The 23,370-nt window shown below is 38.4% G+C and overlaps 1 protein-coding gene across 14 annotated transcripts in view; it reads right to left on the reverse strand.

Annotated features, from left to right (window-relative positions):
* DLG2 (discs large MAGUK scaffold protein 2) overlaps window positions 1-23,370 on the reverse strand; it is a 983,561-nt gene that overhangs the window by 294,777 nt on the left and 665,414 nt on the right. For all 14 annotated transcript variants that reach the window (XM_054269787.1, XM_054269774.1, XM_054269773.1 and 11 more), the window contains one exon: window positions 8,389-8,558. In XM_054269787.1, coding sequence (XP_054125762.1) covers window positions 8,389-8,558 — 170 coding nt within the window. The remainder of the gene's footprint in view (window positions 1-8,388; window positions 8,559-23,370) is intronic.

Genomic DNA, 23,370 nt, shown 5'->3' on the forward strand with positions numbered 1-23,370 from the left:
AATTTTCCTTACACTTGGCATAGACAAAAAAAACCAAACCAAAACCAAAAAGGCACTTAGTCTTTGGGATTTTTAAAAATTGCAGAGAGTAAAAGGACACAGTGTCAAATAAAATCCCAAAGCACACACATCACAGTTTTTCATCCAAGCCCAAGACAAAAGATGTTCCAAGAAACTTTTCAGCAGCACGCTGGAGATCATTATGTAACTGGGAAATCCATTTAGAAGGGAAGTTCCTTTGAAGCATTTCCACAAGGACGGGATAAATCAAGTGCAGAATTTTTAAATGGCCTGCTTTACTGTCACCCAGAAGGATGCCATATGAACAAAAGCTGGAGATGCATCCATCTCCATCACTTACCCAAGAGCTGAGCATAGAAATTAATAAGCCCTGTCTCTAAAGGAAGCAATAAAAACAAACAAACAAAACAAAAACAAACCCAAGCCCTACATCTTCCTTCTCTCAAATTTTCAGAAAGAAGTTCACTGAGTTAAACCTGTGAAGGTGACAACGACAGTATCAGGGGAATCTATATGTCATGCTAACAGCTCTTGAATTGCAGCAAAAGCCTCAGAAATAACTTTGACCACAGCAAAAAGGCCAACATCTCATGACAGAATAATAAAAAAACAAGGTCACACTGGTACACCATACCCTTTGATGTCTCTACTCAGAGTCAATGAAATCATGGCAACTGGATAATAATACACAATTCTTACCTAATTCAGAAAGAAGAAGCACAGAAAATTCTGTCAATTGAAATGTCAATGATCTGCTTAGCTCCAAAGATGGCTGAATTTGGTCTGATGTGACACATTTTCATAGCACCATCTTCTGCCATTTAACTCAATTGTAATGAAAAAGATGGTAGACTTTTTTTTTCTTTCTCCACTGAAAACAAAAAGCAACCAACCAAACCTTATTTTTCTTGAAACAAAATCTCCAGTTTGTTGGCATCCAAGCCTACCTGCACATCTATCTTTCCCTGAGTTGCTGCTTTTTGCTCTATTGCAGCCACAGTTCATTAAGATGAAATGTGTTCTGCTGAAGCTGCCTCATCAGTAAGTATTGCTGAAGCAATTTAGTAATGATCTTAATGCACAGTGCTGAATTTTTATAGCCATCTCAATTGGCTATTAAAATACAGCACTGCACTTGAAAATTGCTACTGCACCACTTCAGAAATAGTTATCCTGATGGAGCTGCAAAAAGCAATGTTCATATCAGTGGAAATCTTTGTGAATGATTTCTAGAAAATTTTATTTAAAATACACTATGAGATTAGATGTTCATTTTGCAGATGAACACAGGATTCTTCAGAAATGCTTGGAGAGTTCTTAAGAGCTTAATGGTTTCAAGGGAAAAACAGACAAAATACATACATATATTATTGCTGCACAGTCTTTCCAGACATATTGTTTACTTCTTTACTGCTAATGGAAAACGACAGTTAAATAGAAAAAAGGAAAATCATAGTCATGGTGAAAATATAAAAGATTTCAAGCAAGTAATATCCTACAGTTCACAGGAGAGCTCCAGTTTTAAGGGAGATGACCAGCCAGAAGAGGGGATTTTGAATTCCCTTTGAAAATATCCTTTTTGATTTGGAAAATAATTTCTTTAATGACTGACTACCAATCTCCAAAGATGGTTAAATTAAGTCTGATGTGAGGACAAGCTGATTCCACCACTTCCTGCCATTAAACTGCATTTTTAACAAAAAACATAACAGATTTACCTTCTTTCTCCACTAGAGACAAAAAAGAAAAAGCCTGAGAAACTAGAACTGAAATGTCATTAGAATAATAACCATTACTTTGTGAAATTGTATACAAGGACTACTTTTCCTCAGGAATAGAAGGAACTACTTCACAGAATCAAAGTGTGATTTTTAAAGAAAAGCTTCATAGATGGTAACTTACACAAATGGGTTGGCGTGTCTTTACTGACCAAAGGCAGATAATACATTTGGTATTTTATTTTTACCCTAAAAAAGAATATGATAATAGCAGCTGCATGCATTTATCATCACTTAAATTAAAGAAAGATCAGGATCCTCAGTCTGGGAAATATAAAGGTGCAGATAAAAGCTACCACTTTTACCACATCAGGCACTGGCAACACAAATGTTTCAAAACATGGCTGGAAAACAGCAGAGGCTTTTACAGCACTTTTATCATGGTGCTTTCTAATTTCATGATTTTCAAGAGAATGCAATTTTCATGTGATAAACTATCAGATACTCACATATTCTTACACTAGACAATCCTAGCCTGCAGGGAAGCCATGCTTTTAGTGATGTTAATTTATAAATGATAGTTTGGGCCACTATCTTAAAGCTGGAAAAATATGTATTAGTGTTTGATGGAGCACTTTCTGCTATTTGGAGGAAATACGAGTTCCTTCAAGCAAAGACATTTCACAATAAAGGGTATTTTAGTTTCAACTGTGTTAGTTTTCTATTTATACTTGAAATAAGTGATACTTCAGGTTACAATAATATGAAGTGAAGCATTTAAATTAGAGTTGAGAACCAAGATAGTTTGTTAAACCCACACTTGAGAAAGTTTGCTTGCTTCCTCATTTTTATATGATTCTATCTTTAAGTTGCTCCATTTTTCTCTGTTTTAGATAAGGATTCACAGAGCACAAAAGGAAGAGAACATTGAAAACCAGAAGTAAATTCACAGCTGATAGGATCATAAGAATGAAATTCTTCAAAGACCATAAGAAAAGGTTCTGTTCAAAATGTACAAAAATGATTTTGTTGAAAAACACTTTGGACCTTACAAAACATAATTTTTTAATTAAGAAAATATCTGACTAACTTGTCATAAAATCCCCTATTCCCACATGCTAAAGTTTGCTATGGCATATTTACTGTCTCTTAAATTAGAGAAAATACATCATTTAAGTAGTAGAAGTGATAGCTGCAATAAAAAAAAGAATAAAAAAAAAATATGTACCATCATCAGTCTGAAGCAAGCACTTGCAATCAGTTATCAAACAGTAAGATCTGAAAGCTCTCACTATTCTCTGAAATTGGGAAATAAATAATTGGGGTTCTTTGTTTGCAAAAAGTCCTTTCTTTCATTTTAAGTGCTGCAGCTATTACCTGAGATAAAAAGGTAACTTTTGACTTTGCTTTGCTAGATAAAAGTTGTAAGTTTTCTCCATTCCTTACTGAAAGCAGCACTTTTTTTTTAAAATGAACCCTCTATTCTGATATTCTGAATTGAACACTTTTTTTTTAGCAGACATTTTGAAACACACATCATTGAAGTGTACTTTTGTGACTATTTCAGTTGTCACTGCAAGCTGGGTTACCATCCATGCAACAGAACACACAAGACATTTCCAATAAAGCCATCAATTCAAATTAAAATACATCTATTCTCATGAAAAAAGTAGCATGAACCTCTAGGAAACTACAGACATTAATAGACTAGAGGACATTTCAGTAACAAGCCAAGATAAATCTACAGTGAAATCATACCGTATATTGATGGTGAAAATTTTCTGCATCTTCCAAAGAAAATCTCGTAACTTACCAGTGAGTTTAAAAATACACAAATTAGACCATACTGATTCTTTTCCTAGTATAGTAAGAAAGCTTCATTACCATCCATTGACTTTACTCAGTGACATCAAGAATAAACCAAATAGTTACAGGAAAAGAAAATCTACCATGTGCCACAGAGTCGCTTCAGTTCAGCACAGAACACAATGAAATGGGAACTCTGGAACTGGTTATGCCCAATGACGTAGTCTAACATTTAGACAGATACACATAACTCTCAAAATAAATGCACATTATGCCCTTTATATTAATCCTATCTTATTTTTTGCATATTTTATTAGATGTCTGATTTAGGAGCTTAGTCTTTGCTGATTAAGAAATTTAAGATAAGAAGAACAGCCATCCAGAGGGAGATACAAAATGGGGCTGAACAGTGCTTAAGAGATGCATTAATTTTTAATCTGAAGCCCCAAAATATAATCACACTCCAAATGGATTAAAAGAAAAGTTTTGATATGGCCCTAATTCTAAGAGCAGAAAGAGCAAAGAATGAAATGTCCCTAAACATGATTTAGTGCCCAAAGCTGTGTGAGGTGGACCTCATAGGAATGTGTCACTGGCTGAATTCATCAGGAATGAGCAAAAAGTATGCTTTTAGAAACCAAAAAGTGAGACAGCTGTTGGTGTGTCCAGAGCCTTTCATCTAAAACGGCATGAACAGAAGGGCAGCTCCAGTCATCGTGGCAACATCCTGACACAGCTCAAACACTGTAATGATATGCACTATTATCATCAAGGGTGTGGGAAAGTAATCCTGTTTCTCTATGACTTTATACCCAAGCCACGAGAAAATCCAGATAGCAAAATTAGCTGTCCTTTATGTTGTTCCTTTTTTTTTGGGTGTTTTTCAGTCTGACAATTTTCCTCTTAAGTTTCCTGGTACTCAGCTGTTCTGCTTCACATACCCTGAACTTCATTTCTGCAGTTCTGATGTCTTCTAAGACACCACATTTCCCACAAAAGTGAGGTCAAAAGTTTATTATCTGATCTGACAGTGCTGTAGTTACAAGAATCCTTATTTTCTGCCCTTTTTTCCCCCCCGTTCAGGTACATTATATCAGAGCTTAAATTACCAGCTAGGTATGCAAGGAGGCAGGTAATATTTTACATGACCTCTGTGTTTACCCAAGTTTCTCACTGCCAGAAATTTTCTACATGGTAGAAATACATTTAAAAATGTATTTCTTCTAACGGTAGAAGATCATTTATAAAATGAAATTAAAATTAAGCAAGTTTAATTTCTACCACTTGTACATCAGCAAAGTAATTGTGCATCATCACACTACTCAATGCTTCTGGATTTAGTAAAAGTATATTTGGAGTGTGATAGGACAGCATGAAAATCTTGAGGTCAATGAAACTACTTTGGTTTAAAATTCTTCAAATGCAATGAAATGGGAGAGAGCACTGGAACCGCTGAACAGTGACTGAAGTTCACAATCCACTGCCCATACACAGACCTTTGCAGGGTCTTACAGGCAGCTAATGCACAAGTTATATTACAAAGCAGACAGCATCATTAAACTGCTTTGTTTTGAATGCCTGCATTTTGCTCTCCAGGAGCAAACACTGCAGTGAGTGCAATCCATTCTCATTACTGCTAGTCTTGTTTCAATACAGACCAAGAAAAGCATATTACTTAATGACAGGATTTTCAGTAGTGTCTAAATCCCAGTGATTTAAATAAGAAAGCTGCAAGTATATCTTTCCTCTGTTACAGCTGTCAGCCACTGTAGAGATGCTGGCTGCTAAAATCTGCAGTGCCCTGGGAGTGACTGAAACAAAACATCCACTGTTGGCCACTCAATCCTTTGCAAAGCCATACTGTGAATTGTATGCCTGCCTGAGGAGACATGCAAGAGGCATACAAAAGACAATCTCCAAAGCACATGAAAGAGAGCTGGCAATTACCTTCAAGACACAGACTGTGGCTATCTGCCAGTATTTGCAATCAGGTGTGTCAAAGTGATGATCAGCTTTAAATGCCTACACAGCTGAAGCTCTCTTTGAACCCTTGATTTTCCTATTACACAACTCATTGTGTCTTTGTTTACATCTTCTGCTCCCAAAAATAAAACTAAAGGCTTAGCACACATGACACTAGGAGAGCCTTTCTTTAAAACAACAGGAACAACTGCATGGGGATCTGCATTTAGAAGGGACCTCCTGGCAGCACAAGAGAATGCCCTTCCCCCTGTTACACACTCAAAGCCATCTCCAGACAATGCTTATTCAATATATGATGTTTAAAACACCTTCACCAAATTAATCAATGTCTTCTGTATGGTAGTTGCTAGCAACAAAAATAAATGCTCATTAAAAAAACTCAACTAACCTCTATGGATTAAACTTGTAAAAGCCCTCATCTTGAATATCTCAGATGAAATTAAAAGGACCTCTATATATAAAGCCTTGCAAATTTCCTTCTTTACCAACTTCAAGGGCTGAAAGATATAATCTACTACACACAGGCAAGTTAGGGATCTCTGAGTTTACCTGGCATTAGGGTTGCCAAGACTTGTTTTCATGTGGTGAATTCTCAGGGCAGGAAGGAATGAACTCAGTAAATGCTGGGTTATATACTGACAGAGACAGTCAGGAAAATAATTGAAAAGATAATTGCTATTCCAATTTTGGTATGCAACAACCTTCTTGTCTAAAAAACAGATTTACTTACTTTATTGATTTCGTGAGTAGGAAAGAAGGAATGGTGTGAAAGCTACCATGCTAGTTTTCAGATCCTGCTCTGGACACCAAAACATCCCAATTTCACTCTGAGAAGTAAGAAACACTGTTTATATAAATACTAAGTGGTTCTTATGTTGCATGGTAATGGTGAAAGAAAAGTTCACAGATAAATCACCTGAAATATGAGGAGATAAGCATCACAGGAGTGACTACAGCCAAGAGTCATGGGTTTTATTCTCAACTTCTGCTAAGAGTTTGATGCCTTGCAATAGATAATTTCTTCATGGAAGGTTTTGAAAAAATCAAAGGAAATATGCTCTAGATATTAAAAATAGTATTGTTAAGGTTTTTAGTCTCAACTATAAATTATTTATTTTCTTCATTTTCCTTTTTTATTTCTAGAATACAGAAAGCCTAATAGAGCAGGCTTCCTTACTGCCTGAATTATGAAGGTAAAAGCCCTGGCTTTTGTAGAAAACTAGTCCATAAACTTATTTTTCATCCAAGTTTTCAGCTAACTTGTTCCTGTGAAAATATAAAAAAAATATTCAACTTAACAATAAAATTTATTATTTATAGAATTATCTGTAGTAAACTTCATATAAGAATATAGACACAAAATCATATTTGCAGCAGTAAGAAGCAAAAGTTTTTTAGCTTGCCCTAAAAGGTGTCCATTTTTTGGTATCCATTCTGTTTTATGAAAATAACTGTAAAAAGAAATAGTTTCAGGCATACACTCAAAACAAACACAATGCAAACCCATTATTCGATAATGATTGCCTCTCTTGTCCATTTTCACAATGTGGCAAAAATTTGGTCACGGTGAATAATTTTTACTGCTTCATCACAACCAGAAAGTACAAGTTAATTTTAGTTTCTTTAGCCTTAGGTCTCTCAAAATGACTATCACATCACACACTTACTTTAACTCCAAATCTTTAAAAACACTGCCTGCATTTCTACTCTGAATTCACATGCATACAAAATACCATTAGAAATGCTTTTCTGTTAGAAAAACAATCCAGCATCATAATTGACCGCAAGAATCCAGACTTTCAGGGATTTACCATTAAATGCCTGTTTCAATATATCTTACTCTTCTCTAAGAGCAGAGCATAATGAATACACTGCAGTGTCAGAGAGTGCACTGTTTTCAGTGTTGCACTATCTTTGTTGAGTATTAGAGGTCAAGCTCAACAATATGTCTCAATATATTAAATATACTCCACTACTACTATTAAAAAACCCTATGGAGAAGGAAATTACAATATTCACATGAAAGAACATGTAAGGGAGAACACTGAAAAAGCTGTAGATTATTTACTATAGATAAAATACGGTGAGTAATCTCATGTGCACTGCATATATTAAGATACATGCAAATGTCTTCATTTCATAACACATATATATATATTTATCAAAGACCTGTTTGTGAAATAGCTATTATGGATCAAAATAATTAACTGCTGTTCATTCTATTCATATGTACCATGAAAATATGCATTTTCTTTGTCCAGAAATTAGCTATGAAGAAAAATGCTTCTAGAAAGGAATTTGGCTTTTTGTTCTGTAACCAGAAGGTTCTGCTGGAAGCAATAAAGCTCATTTAGACTAGTGAAGGTTTTGTGCTACATTTCCACACAATTTTGTTAAAGAATAAAATAAAATTCTTCTATGCATCTGGCTAAGTTGATATTCTTCATGTTCCGAAGATGATTAGAAAAAAACATAATGAAAGTAGAGAGGCCAAGCTGGATAATCAAAAAACCTTCTGAAAAGACGAAGAATTCAGAAACTCCATATTCAACAGCACCTTAAAGGTCTGAGTAAAGGAACTTTAAAGGTAGTATATGTGCTGCCACATAGTATCTCCATGTGTCCTTAGAAGGTAATAAGAGAGTAAATATCAAATGAAGCAAACCACAACTCCTTGAACTCCCTTATATTTCAGGAGGAGATTAACCATGAATTCTAGTTCTACCTGCCTAAATGAACTACATTTCAGTATCTGACATGTCAATCAGTTAGCAAATCAACAAGGCCTGATGCCATTTAAGCTACAAGAGAGGCTAAACACCAAGTTTAAAATGGACACCTTTATAGTTTTCTTATCTACCTTTCGGTCCTTTGAACAACTTGATCTCTACGACGGTCTCCAGTATAGGTCTCCTTCGCCGGACGTACAATCGCACTATGGAGCCGGCCTCCTTCAGGGCCTCCACGGCCTTGCTGTGTGACACTTCCGACACGTCAACCTCGTTCACGCGCAAGATGCAATCGTTGACCCTACAAGAAAAACAAAGAACCAGAGGTACTGAATGCTTCAGCTGTTACTTCAGACCAAAGTTTTGTCAGTAGTGCTGTAAAATTAAGATGACTTCACTGGGAATCTCTGAATCACAGAATATGATGAGCTGGAAGGAACCTGTAGGAAAGACATTTTGTGCTGTTCTTGTGAGCCAGGGAAGACTTCCTAAAGATAAGGAAAGCCCCGTATGTCTCTTGAGGAAGACACCAAGGCTATCACCATGACAACATGATGAGAGAGAAAGTTAAAAGATATGGACTTTAGCTGGCTCACAGAATGACTTGGCTCCTTGTTTACCCATTGAGAACTTTGTTTCTTTCTTATGACCAATGGGCAGTGTATGCATCTGTTAAGTAAATGTAAATATCTTGAAAAACTATAAAGGCAACATATTGCTATAATAAATCTCTTTTATACAACCTTCTGATGGAGTCCTGGTGCTTTGTGCTGTGTTGTGCTCAGGGACCCACAAGGATCAACAAGTCCACATCTGCCAGATGACAGACTTAGTGCAATATGCTTCACAAGCAATAAGACAGAGCACTCAGTCCTTCCAAAGACCATACCTGATTCAAACTGGAGTCTACCCAATCACTCATACCTACCATCCTCCCTCAGAAATTGGGGTTACATGCGCTATAGTGACAGAAATAAGTAATAACTTGTCTTTACAAACTTCATTAAAAGTTTTGACTAAACGACATAATTGCTTTAAAACACTCATGCTGCATGCAATTACTATGGACCACAGTAAGGACAACTATAGCTGGTCTTACGGAAATCTCACAGTGTGATACAAAAGCTGTTATAGTAAAAATGGTGTCCTACAAAAAGCAGACAATTTAAAAGAGAATGCTTGATGCTAAATAATTTACTCACGTTAAATTCTTTGTTTTCAACACTGACTGTAGGCTACAAGATCTGCTGTATAATAATCACAATTTCTTTTTTATTAGAATACTATTTAAATTCTCTCATGGTCTTACTTTGAGCATTTACTGCAGTATCTGAGGATGGACATATAATCACCCTCAATGGATGGTTAGATGGAGCTGCATCCTCCTCATCTGACAGATCTGTCCTAGTTGGAAAGGAAATCTACAACTTAAGAGCAGTAAAATCTATCTCCAAAGCAGCAGACTAATGACTTAACTACTGGGCCATCTTTTCTTTGCAAATGACGACAAGTGAAAGGAGCAGATTAATTTAGACTACTGCTCTTGTGCAGTACATTTGTTGTGAGATGCCTCTAAGTCTGTTGGGTACAGAAGAAAAAGGCAGATTGTAAATGAATGTGGTGTTCTGCATGTCTGAAAGGACAATCAGTGAAGCAAATACGGGTTGCTAAAAATATTCCCACTTCTGCTTTGTTTCTATAAAAATCAACTATCAAATGTGACTCTTTACAGCAAAAGAACACTTGATCTGGATACTGATTAGGAGTCTTAGCACATGGAGGGAGAATGAAACTTTACCTAAGTTTAGCAGAACCCTGAGAATTTAGGATGGTTTTTGTCATGTTCTTTTTCTGCTGCTTTTGTTTCAAACAAACTCAAATCAAAATTACAAAAATAACACAGTTATTTGAAACTGGTGAAACTTGGAAAGGACACAAAGCTCATGCTTCACTTCTGAGAAGAAATACTGTATCACAAAGTTTCTAGGTATCATTCAAAGATCGGGTTTGGTGGTTTACTCTAATGCCAGAAGTTTCCATGGTTGGGAGGGGCTTTAAGCAACCCGGTTTAATGGAAAATGTCACTGCCCAAAGCTGGGAATGACGGAAATAAAGGATCTCTACAGTCCCTTCCAACCCCAACCAAACTATGCTAGTATGATTCTATGCCTTCCCACACCTGTAGGCTTTTTCCCCCACTCATGAGAAGGTTAATTTTTCACTTTTTAATAAATAAATACAATATTCAAGAACATATATGCACATGCTGCAACAAAATAAACCTAAAAGCATAACAGCAAAAAAGTCAGTAAACTCAGTTTAAGAAAATTCTTTCAGATTATTAAGTGTGTGGTCTTACCCCTTAGGAACAAAACTACTCTGCCTGTGCAAGCAGCTCTCCAATGCATCTTCCTGGCTTTATGTTCACCTGCCAAGTCTATGGCAAATTTTTACTTTTGTGATTTCTTTTCTCATTTATTGCTGGATATGCCCTATACCTGTAAGTTGGTTTCAGATGGTGACAGAGCTGTGCCCAGGAGAAGATCTGCCTCATAATACAAGATAACATAAGTCCAACAGAAGAGATCCTAGTAGTTTCACCAATACATACAACAGTAGTTGTAGTATCATCTAATCAGAGGAAGGTTTGGGTTAGGAGGGGTCTCATACATCTTAGCTTTTTGGGCTGCCAGTGCACATTGCCAGGTCATGTTGACCTTCTCATCCATCAATATCTCCAAGCAGCTCTCCTCAGACCTGCTCTCAAATATTATGAACACAACTAATTTGATTAAGGTCTGTAGAATCCCCCACACAGGTAATACATTAAAATTAGTTTGGCAGCTCTTCATATGGCACACTGGCTCCTCTAGGTTCTTTAACATAATGAGTATATTCTACAAAAATTTTGTAGTATAAATTCAATATGAAGGACCCTGGATAGTTAAATATAGAACACATGCAACAATCATGCAAAACAACTCATAGAAGAAATATCAGAGCTACTTTGTTAAGGGGGAAGGTCAGGTCTCGGAGGATTACCAGTTGTTGCTATCTTCAAAGCAGATAAGGGCTTGTATTAAGGAAAACCCCCTATTTTTAAGGGTTTAAATTTCACTATATTCATCTGAATTTGAGTTTTACTGTTTTCAAGAAACTGCAGACATTCTTGAGAAGCTGATAAACGCTTCAGTCAACTTGTAAGTAAAGAAGACGAGTACAGTCCTTAGGCACTTTCTGGACATATAGTAGGTGACAACTGGTAATGATCATTCTGTTCCCTTGTTCTGCGCAATATGGTGCCCTGGGGGGAAACCCAAAGCAGCCTGGTGTGGCAGCTAAGAGCCCCAGAAGACCAAATGGTCCTGCCAACACACATTAGCCCACTTGCCAGAGCACAGCTAACTGGAACTAACTATAGACTGAGGAACAACGGAATAATCCGTGCTCCGTGGATCAACATCATGATACTAAATCCTGCAGTAATCCACAGGTCTTATCATCCAGACACCTCCAGCTAAGTCGCATTAGTGGGACAATGCTGCTTTTCAAAAGTAGAGTTACCATGCTTTCCATTGCAGAATGGCCAGCATTCATAGATTCTTTCTAGCCAAAGACAACTGATTTTTTTTTTTAGTTGCCTCCTCAGAAAAACTTAAATTAATATGGAATTTCTTTATTCTTTAGTCAGAGCATAGAAATCAAGGCAAAATAGTTATAATGGGAGAATGAGTGCAAAACTATAAAATATATCAGGTAGATATACACTTCCATATATCATTATGTAGATATCAGATAGGCTACAGAGGTAAGACAAAGAAACACTAAACTTTCTCTTTATCCTTTGCTCCAGTGTCTAACCATTTTAGCCTAAGTTTCCCTAAAAAACTGTTGATACTTTCTTTCTTCCAGAACTCACAAGAGCACAGCACCTTAAGCAGGAACACAAGATGCTAGGTTGCAAGCTGAAAGGATTATTATCTTTACTTCAAGAGGTCAGCAAATAATTATAATTAGATTATCTGACCTTAAGAGAATATGTCTAATCCATTAGCTAGAGAAGGATGACTCTCCCCCCCCAGCTTTTTTTTTTTTTTTTTTAATTCTATCCACAGCCTTCCTATTCCATAATAAATAGAATTTACAGCACATGGGGTAAAAAATGTACATATTGATGCTGGCTCATATGACTTCCTTCCAAGAGGAATAATTTTTTTTTAAATTTTCACTAAGAATTCAGAATAAAGGCAATCACATTTACTACAGCAGTCTTCAGATTTGTCTTTAAAATCACAGAATTCAGAGCTAACACTAAATACCAATGACATGTATGCCCCTTAGGGCATAGTTTCCTTATGTATAACGATCCTTAGAGACATGATCCAATTTCTGTAGCAAATTTGTGTATACTCTTAGACCCCTTCCTGACATTGTAAAGTAGTGTAAAACTACTTCTATGCCTATTTCAAAAATAAAGAGATTATATTTATCAGTGGAAGAAAATTCCTGTCTGTTTCTGGAAGCTGGAGGGGAACTAGTGCTTATGAAAATGTCTGATTAAGGTAACAGCAAATCCTAACTCAAAATTTGACACTTATGTGATTTATAATGAAATTCCAAAAATCTCATGGTTACTACTGCAAATACTACTTGATAAAACTTATGACAGGGGGAAGGGTTTGTAACTTACAAATGACACAGCAGAATTAGAACCAAACTTAATAATAATTTGAAATCCTAGGATTGATTTTGATTTAAAAAATATGTGGAAACATTGGTGCAATAAAACAGGAAACCTAACTGTATTTAACACAAAGGCACTATTTGAAGTATTGAATCTAACCTATGCTTCTAACAAGAACAGAATTATCTTTAGTTCTGAGGAAACTGAATAAGGACTAAACCCACAATGTTTCATTTCCGAGAGAAAAACATCATCATTCAAGCCTCTGAATCAATGGCAATAATCTATTGCACTGAAATAAATTCAATAAAATATAAGCTTTTCCCCAATGATGCTGGCCTGGTGCCATCCCAGCTCTTTGTGCACAACCTTCACCAGGTTCTTCTTTCATAGTCTACAAATGTAGGATTAAAACCTCACCTGCATCCCGCTCCCTTTGTCTCCTCTTTACAGTCTAAATTGGCTTTCCAGAGGAGAGTCTACACCTTCTTGGCTCATCTCAAAGAGGAACCAGCCCTCACTGCAGCCCCCAGATGCACTTAGAATAAACACTGGATAACCAAGCAAAGCAGTCTCCTGCCTCTTCCTGGCTGCACTCACCCTTGCAACAAGTTTTCAGAAGCGAGAGTTGAAAGGCAATCACCTCAACCAAGCACAAAGGCAGGTCTGTGTGTGCAAAGACAGGAACTAAGCTCTTGCACAGCATTTCCCTAAGTAGATTCACCCAGCAGAGGCTTTGTCCCCTTGCACTGGCAAGCCAGTTTCAGTCTGTTGGCCCTGGGAGCCCCAAGGCTGGTGGACGGCTGAGCTAACAAGCCCTGCTGAAAAGCAGGGTGTGCTTGCTCAAGGCTAGTGCAGTGCTTGTGCAGCCTCACAGCTCATATCAGCAACTGGAATGATTATCATCCCAGAAACTGAAATAAAGAAAAAAAACTCATAAAATGTTTCTCATTTAAGGATGCGCGCAGATTTTACTACAATATAATGGAAACCCAGTCTGTCCTACAGCACACTACCTGAGTTCAGCCTCCAAACCCCATAAGATTTTGGAGGGGGACCTGAAATTGTGTTGGTTATCCCCATAGTACACTCCTTTGAATTTCTCCAGTATTTTGGGTGTAGAAAATAGCTATTTACCCTTTCAAGTGACAGTGATCTGTTAGTGGATTCCTGCCTAAATGGCAGAAGGTAAAAGACGTGGAAGAGCATCAGCAAAAGCCTGCCTGTGCAGATTCAGCTCACTCTCTCTAGATCAGGGCAGTCCCAGTCACTTTTCCAATTCCCATATCCAGGGACGGGCTAGCACTAAGTCCTACTTCTTGCCCTCTCAAAGTCCATATGAGAAATAAAAAAGTACAGATGAAATACCTCCTTTGTATACCAGGAGTCTAGTGATGGTTTTGGAGGTAAAAGTGCCAACTATAATGCAGTCAAGAATTTCAGATCACATCCAGGCAGGCTATAGGTCCTACCACCAGGATCTGCAGATGCCCTACCAGAGGACTTTGAGCTTTATTTCACTTCCAGAACAGAGACTGAAGCTTGAACTGTCAGGAAATAACTCAGATTTTAGGAAATACTTTTGAATTTCAGAATACGTTATTGCTTGAAATGACTAGTTTCCATACCTTGTTAGAGCTATGACCTTGCTGAGACCTGAGACACAACACCACAGCCACAGAACTGTCATAAGATATTTACACTGCTTGCCCTTTGCTACTGCTTTAGTTACTCACAGATTTCTTTTTAAACAGCCTCTTAATGAAATGCCAGTGTATTAAAGGGCTTGCATAACAGTCACTGAATTTAAAACCCAAGTGCCTGGCTACAACATCAGTAAAAATATTAGCAGAGCACTTCCTTATCATATACAGCATCCCTTCATCCCTCTCCTTGTGTTTCATTTATGACTCTAAGTTCTATTTTTGAAGTTGTAAGTCAGAAACAGACGGCATACTGCACTATATAATTAGGAATGGAAAAGTCCCTGCAGCCTTTAGACTCTTAGAAGAAAATATATTTAGAAGCTTGAATATCTTCCTATTCACACAGTTTCAATAGAGGATGCATCAGCATTTCCTTTTTTTAAATCTCTCTCTTTCTTTTTCTTAAAGGCCTTAAACTCAGCTGTAAGACTGCACTCCAGACACAAAATTGGCTAAAAAGCAGTTTATTTATTGTTTAAAGGACTTTGGATCCTTTCTGCATTCTACTCTGTTTCTGAGAACTTCCTGGACAAAGCTGGGGCTCTCTCTGAGTTAAGCCTTTTTGCTACTCCAAAGGGATCCTTTTGTCCTTTTAGGTGGAATGTCTTTGGAATGCCTTTATCACAGGGTGTCTGGTTTAGGGAGTGTGTGTGTGTGTATATATATATAAATATATACACATACTTCTTGGCTGAAAATATTCTCCAACCTAATATCTGAAATCTGACCCCAAAGATACATCATATTACATCAAAATTGGCACACTGAAATCCCAGAGATATCCAAGCCAGCACAGATGCTGACAGAGTAGATCTAGAGTAGAAATCCAGCCAGTTCAATATCTTCCATATGTCTACAGCCAATTACCACAGGTAAATGGCAATATTAATGCAGCTCTGCAATGTTGAGCTCATTTAGCACTACCGTGAGCTCCTGCGCATTCTGACATGCAGTGATTGATTTCAGGAGGGGATCATTAGTGGTTCCCAACGGGAACAGAAACAGAAAAGAGAGCAGTCACAAACCTTTAGTACTAAACCCTGTTCAGTAGATTAAAACATTGGCCCCTGGTAGCAGGATTGCAGCAGGCATACATCAAGGCAGCAAGGCAAGACAGCCAGCAAGGAGACCTGCACTGGAGCTGTCCTGCTGAACATTCTGACCACAATCCTACCAAACAGCCAGGGGCTCACACAGAGATCCAGCCCTTGGCCTAAAGGAGACAGAAGCTGCCCCTATGGCCAGAATGATCCCACTACAGGGAAGCTGGGAACTAAAATGTGTGGAATAAGGTGTTCGTGCATCTAAAAGATAAAAGCCACATGAAGTGATAAACCAGACCAGGGCTCCATCTAGTCTGGGTTTCTTTCCAACTGTGGCCTTTAGCAGATGGTAAAGGAAAAATATTAACACAATTTTTTACCCAGAATACATTTTCAGCTGCTGGACTTTCCAAAAATACTTTTTTTATTTTTTCCAATTAATATCCCTGGATAATTTCTTTTACACTAATTTAACCTTTTTCAAAACTCATGAAAACTCAACATCCCCACTGTTTTTTATCAATGAATCTCACAGCTTTGCTACCAGCTAAAAATTCTCCTTGTGGTTATTTCAACCTGCTGTTTACTAGTTTCATTTAATGTCCCAAAATCTGTTTGTGAGGAGAGAAGACATAGGTTCTCTGGTCATCATAATCTCCTACATGTGACACCTGATTTTTTATCCTAAAGGGCCTTGCTAGACAAGCTCTTCAAGCCAAAGGCATATAGCTGAACTACTGGTAACACTAATTTAATTTCAGAGATGGAAACACCACCACTCATCTTTCTATATACCTGAAAGCCTCTTGGCTGTAACACCTACAGATTTACAACTGAACTCTGAAATAAAATGGAAAGTTAAGGTCAATTTTTTCTATAATTCTTTTTTTTTCTTGACAAAAATGACATTGGTTTATGATGAACAAATTTTCCGGTTAAGCAAAAAAAAAAAAAATTAAATCTAATAAGTTCTGAATGAAAACAAAATTGAATAAACAAAAAGATTAGGCAGTCAGAGAAACGAAAAACAAAACAACAGTGCTGTCTCCAACATCATCTCAGACAAACACTTTCATTGCCTATTTCCATCACTGAAACTGTTGCACTTTGTATAATGCAATGCTGTCTTTAGATTGCAGTCTTAGTATCCCATTCCCAAATTCTAAATCAGCTCCTCACCCAGGAAGCATCCTCAATAACAAGATGGCAGAAATTCTTCCTGCTGCTTTGACTTGATGATATCTTTACATACATTACAGAAATTTACAAGAGCATATAGCAACAGGCCAGGGGGTGATGACTTTAAACAGAAAGAGGGTTGATTTAAATTAGATATTGGGAAGACCATTTGGAAATACCCTTTACTGTAAGTATAGTGAGGTGCAGGTTGCCCAGAGAAGCTGAGGATGCCCCACCCTTGGAAGCGTTCAAGGCCAGGTTGGATGGAGCTTTGAGCAACCTGGTCTAGTGAAGGTGTCCCTGTCCATGGCAGGGGGGTTGGAACTAGAGAGTTTTTGGACCTTCCAATCCAAACCATTCCATGATTCTAGGTGATGAAGTCTAACAACCATAGTAACGTATGCAGGTCCATGTATAAGATTGCTGCTGCACAGTCCTCAGGAGAGAGAGAGAGAGAGAGAGAGAGAGAGAGAGAGAGACTCCTCCTCTCCATAAAGAGGAGACCCTGGTCCGCAGCCCGTACTTAGCTTTCAAAACACCACACTCACTGCAAGGCTGCTCTGGCCCACGTAACGTTTACTTGTCTTTGAGGAAGTGAAAGACCCTTGAGAGGAAAAAAAAACCACATTGATTTCACAGCCCCTCCAGTTTAGTGGTCTGACTAGTCCTCTGGAAGCTGGAGCCTCACATTCCCCAGAGAGAGAACAGTGAATGCAGGTTCCCCCCAAAGGTGATTTTTGACACTACTTTGTTGAATTAAGGCAGCCCTGATTTGCTATTTTCCTTTGGCACTTAAAAGCCATTTGGACCTAAATTTGTACCAAAAAATGGTTGCTCAGCTTCAGTATAATATTCTTAAGTCTTTGTAGACCTGGAATTTGAAGATAGCAAAATTTATGCAGTGATGCAGCCCAACACTCCATTGAGAAATGATCACAAGGGCAACGGAGACTTAAGAAATAGGTTATTTAAATTACTACAAGCCAAATAAAGAAACAGTGTAATTTAAATATGTTGACACATGCACTGAAAACTTTTAAAAATGTAACAAATGCAGTACTTATTTATATTTTAAATTACTGATTAAAAAAAATCACTTGGTAAAGAGATTCAAGGCAATTTTTAGCTGTAGGAATGAATTTCTTACCAAAATGTCAAAACTAATACCATGCAATGACCATTCATATAATTTAAGAAACTTCAGCTTCAAATAATAATATTTCTTATGAAAATGATTATAATAATAGTGTCCCACTATTGATTTCTAAATCAATATTAATTTTGAAATTTGGTACAATATTGACTTGGTATTATTTCAAATCTACTCATAAAGGCAGAATGCAAGATGGTCAATAATATTCAGGTGCTAAAAATGTCAGTATATTCTAAATCAGCTGCAAATGTAATCCTCTAAATCTTTGCCATTGGAAAAAAAAAACAAAAGAAAAACAACCTATGCAGATAAAATTTTTCATTTATCTACTTGATGGCTGAGCCAACAGCACTAAAATGAAGTTCTGTGTCTGATAAAAATCCAAGAGGTTAAAAACGTCTCACATACAATCCCCATGCAGCACAAGGACAGAAGCAAAAGCCCACTCAGTCTGATGCCTCCCAGAAGAGCTGCACCTCCTAATGCTCACTTTGAGCATGGGGAGTAGTTATTAACTGATGGTAGCTCATCTCACAGGGTGTAGCTACATGGGCTCTAGGGGAGGAGCACCTGACACCCATTCAATTTGCACACAGACTCAAGCATAAACTTCTAGAATAAAACTCAAATTTAAGTACATCTACAGCAGGAGGACCTCTTCTTTCATCATTTATTTTCCTTTATCACAAACATCCTGAAAGCAGAATGATACCCTGTCACTGCACAATGAGTTTGGAGGTACAGATGTTCTAAATCATTTATAATGAAATTATTTTCTGTGCCATCAAGCTCTCAGTTATTGCTTGGCCAGAATAACTCAAGGCAAATTAACTCTCTTGCTAAGTAAGCCACACCTGTGGTAATTTTGTACAGAGTTTATGATCTTACACTTCCCACATTATTCATTTCAAAATGTCCTCTGCATAATTAGCATCCTCTTCAAACAGAGTTTGGGACTCCAATACACAAACATACATCGAGGTAAAGCTGCTGGGTTGGAAGTGAACCAGATACACAAGTATAAAAGACAAATCAAAATAATTGTCCAAACTTAGAAGAAAATTTTGCACTTTGCAGATCTGATTCCCACCACAACTTACTGGAAATGAACCACAACTTTACTAAAAGCAAAAGATTTGCAGCAGTGCAGGACAGATACAGGCACAAGGAGACTGAGACCAGCAGCTCCACCAGGTTAACGCCTGCAGACACTGCCCAGCCAGCAGCCCCAGCCAGCCCACAGCTGTGTTTAAATCTGTCTGTGTTCCATGGCAGCAAGGGGATGGCTGAGGAAGGAGACAGGCAAGCATGGGCAGGACAAAGCAGGAAGGGGAGGGGGCACGCGAAGGGTGGGCAGGATGCTGGGACTGGAAGGGGATCCATAAGCATTCTCTTAAATGTGCTCAAACTTGTATCAAATTTGATTAACCTCTTGCAAGATTTATAGGAAATAATGTTTACTTTTTCTATTCCCCTCTCCCAAAATATTGCCCCACCCTGCATTTCTTCTCCCTCTATATTTCTCATCCAGCTCAATCCTCAGTTTTGATTAGCTCTTACCACATTTTTCCATTCCTCTGTCCGTTCTCTAACTCCCAAGTTATCCTCAGTCTCTCTGCGTCTCGTCTCCTGCCAGTGTCATGAACGATGCTTTCCTTCAGCAACTACTCCTACTAGCAGCCGAGTGCTGGAGCTCCCAGTGCATCCAGCCCTGCTGCTGGCTCGGCTGGATCCGGGCAGCTCTGGCAGCCTCTAATGGTGGCCAGAAGGAAAATTGCTGCTCCCACGACAAGGACTCATATCTGCCTGTCAACAGCTGGGGCCAGAGCGGAACGCTGGAGAGGTGAAGGATGAGCAGAAGGAGGTGTAGGTAGCTGTGGGGTGTTGTGAGAGGAAGGTGTTGGGATAAAGGAAAGGGAAAGAAAACAAATCTCTGTAAAGCCTAGGATGAATGAGGGCATCAGGAAGCAGCCAAACTCCTCCCAGCTGCAGGGCTGCTTGGCAGGTACTGAAGCGCCGCGGGCCAGGCGCTGTAGGTGTGGTGAGGGCAGGGACAGCTCTGGCTCTGCAGCCCTGACTTACCCTCGGAGCCCCTGGTCCAGCTGTCCCCAGTGCCACGGGGGCTGTGGGCCCAGAGCCCGGGGAATGGCAGCGCTCTGGGCCAGGCTGCGGCGTGTCCAGCCAGGGGACAGCCAAGACACTGACGTGGGACCAAGGTGTGCTTTGCCTGCTGAAGGCACTGAACTGCTCAGCTGTTCCTCAATCCAAGTTAAAATCCTCCCAGCTGACACCAGCAGAGTCTGCAGCACGTTCAGGTTTGTGCAGGAAAACCAGTTACAACAGATAACCCAGGAGGCAATCCCAGGTTCAGGATTTTTACAAGTGCTTTTCATCTGGGGCTTTCAAAGGGCTTTGCAAATATGAACTCGTTTTAGCTTCACAACAACCCCCGTGAGGCAAAGATAATGATCACTGTATCCATTTTACAAATGGGGAAACTTGAGCACAAAAGAAGAAAAGTGTTACCAAAGATCAGGCCCAGCAAGTTGTGCACAAAACGAGCAGCACCGTGCTTGCACCGACAAGCCGAAAACCCTCCCTCCTGCTTAGGTGTGATTGGAATAGCTATTCCCAGCATAGGTGCAGCCTTAAAACGAATGGAGGAGGAGAAAACACGTTGTTCAAGTTCAGTAAGAACCTCCACCAGCTTCACAGCATCAGTACCATTAGGTTGCATACAACACAGCTGCAACTCAGAGTAGAGTGCAAAAAGGTACCTCGCAGAGAAAACACCAAGCTGGTTGTTTGTGTTGCTATCATTTGGAGGAACATACAGGCTGGCATGACATGAGTAGCACATAGAAACAAAGTTTTCCTACATCTTGCAAATTTGTCACTGAAACTCCAATATTCTGGGGCGCCCTTGATCTAACAGCTGCAGTAAAAGTGCAGTAAGGAATGTAAGAATGATGATGCACTGTCAGAAAATATGTCTTGGCTAAAGTCTGAAAGTCCAAATTCTTTATGCAAACCGCAGCCAGGAGTGTTGACAGTATGAACTGTCTCATCATGTATTAGTGGTTTTGGCTGTCAGAAACAAAATGTTGACCAAGTTTTTTCTTAGAATATTTAAAATTAGATATTTGCTGCTTAAAAGGAACTTATTTTATTTTTTTATGGTCACTTAAGTAAGTTTATTTTTTAATCTAAAATATTATTTTCAGGTTTCATGAAAATTGAAAGAAATGAAAAATTCAGTGGCACCCTAGAGTGTTACACCTGTTGAGTACAGGAAGAGATGTGAAATTTTTTTTCCTTGACTAATACTAGAGTCCATAGAAAGCTGATGATTTCTAAGGTATGTAACCACAGAAAGCTTCTTCCAGATGAATTGTCACTGAGCTATTTAAACTCGTAACTGCAGTATTAGTGCGAACATGTTGATGAAACAATCACTTAGATTTGGCTGCATGATGCCATTCTGCTACTGCAGCACTCTGGGGTGACTGTAATTCAGACAGGATGGGTAATGAAAGAACTCTTTGGAGAGAGACCTCCAGTTAACCAGTTCAGTACCACTGCAGGGAATTTCCAGTGCAATGGGCATTACATAAGCTAGAGTCCTAGTACCATGCTAATTTGCTTCAGTGTTAGTCACAAGCAGTGGAATTCAATTAGTGGAAAACAGCTCAGAAATGTACGGGGGAAGAAGGTACTGATGCTTTGTGCTACAAAAGAAAACTTCTGTAAAAATGTCCATCACCGATGCCTACAAAGAGTCTATAAAATTCATCAGCTTCAAATACCACAATGCAGAGAGGTACCTTTCATTACTCATTAACTTCTATCCTCTTTGCCTGACAATTCGGCTGTTAAAAATAGTTTCACTTTCCTTGTATCTCATAAAAGGATTTTTACAGCCTATAACCCTATTTTCAAAACAGGAAAAGCATAATATAAATAATGATAAATAATACAGTATAAACCAATTCAGAGACACACTGGAGATCTGCAATACTGAAGAAAGAATGCAAAATTCACATAGGAAAATGAGAGAAAGAAGGATTCAGCCAACCAAAAATGAAGTGGTGCAGAGAATAGAGAACAAAATTACACGGTCCAATATTCCACTGATGATAAGATATCTAAGTTGTTAACTTAATATGTGAGCTACGGTAAGATGTGTTCAACTTTGAAAATAACGTATGAAAATCAGATTTGGATTTTGTGACCTGCCTTTTTCATGTAGATTGCCCATGGTAATTCTTTTTATTTTTCAATTCCATGGTAGCTCAAAAAAGATACAGCTACACAGACAAACAGAGTTAATAAGATCAAATTTCCTAACACAAACCAGGACAGAGTGAACAGTCAATATTTCATGATCTAATTTATGACTGTCTGCAAAGCAAGCATGTTTTGCCTAATAGGGTGAATGCCTCTTTATTAACTTACTGCTAAATTATGTACTGAACTAATAGCATTGTCAAAGGTCTGTAAACAGTGCAGATATGAATCAGTGTTTTGTGGCAGCACCGTAATTATAACAACATCCTGAACAAGCCGTGTGCCATTGCAACGCGCATAGACCTGGTACTGATAGGCTTAAGACGAGATCAGAAGTTAACAGGGACTTAGGCAGCTAATCACAAAGCAGGCACACTTCTGTTTTCATATATAAGGATGGTGGAATAAAGCCAATTCCCCAGCTGTAGTAGGGGCACATGACATGCCTGTAAAGAAAACGATCTCTCCTGGGAAGGGCTCTTCACGTTAATCTGACAAGGCCTCATAGCATCATTTTCAATTCAGTTTTTAGCAAGCAATCTAGAGCTACAAGTGGACACCAAGTGGCAACAACTGTGTGCCTGCTGCTGGAAAGATCTGGACCTCAGTGTTTTTCAATTCCAGTTTTCAAGCTTTGAATTAATAGCATCAAATCACAGTTTTTCCTCTCTGTTTCATTTTAGTAAAACACAGACTTTTTTTTAAAATTTTGATCAGAACACAATCTTCCCCCCCCCCCCCCCATGAGAAAGGGTCTTCAGAGTTCCTCTGTTGCTACATATAGCTACCTAAATTTATAATCTTTTACACTTCACAGCAGGTTTGTTGACAACTGAAGAGAATACCAATCTAATTTGTTTAGAGCCTTTGCTGATAGGCATTTAACTGAAGACTTTATGGCACAGAAACATGAGAGAAGGAATCACTACCCTATTCCAAGCTTTCTCCCTGATTTACTGGATGACCGAAGGCAAGTTATTTTGCTTCTTGTCTCCTGCCATTAGCATGCGTGTAATGTTCCTTTCCTCACACCAAGTCACTTTAAGAGCTGAGGGCAGGAG

Source organism: Melozone crissalis, unplaced genomic scaffold, assembly GCF_028551555.1.
Source record: "Melozone crissalis strain CALT ecotype California unplaced genomic scaffold, PUWL_Pcris_2 ptg000008l_1, whole genome shotgun sequence".
Lineage (NCBI taxonomy): Eukaryota > Metazoa > Chordata > Aves > Passeriformes > Passerellidae > Melozone > Melozone crissalis.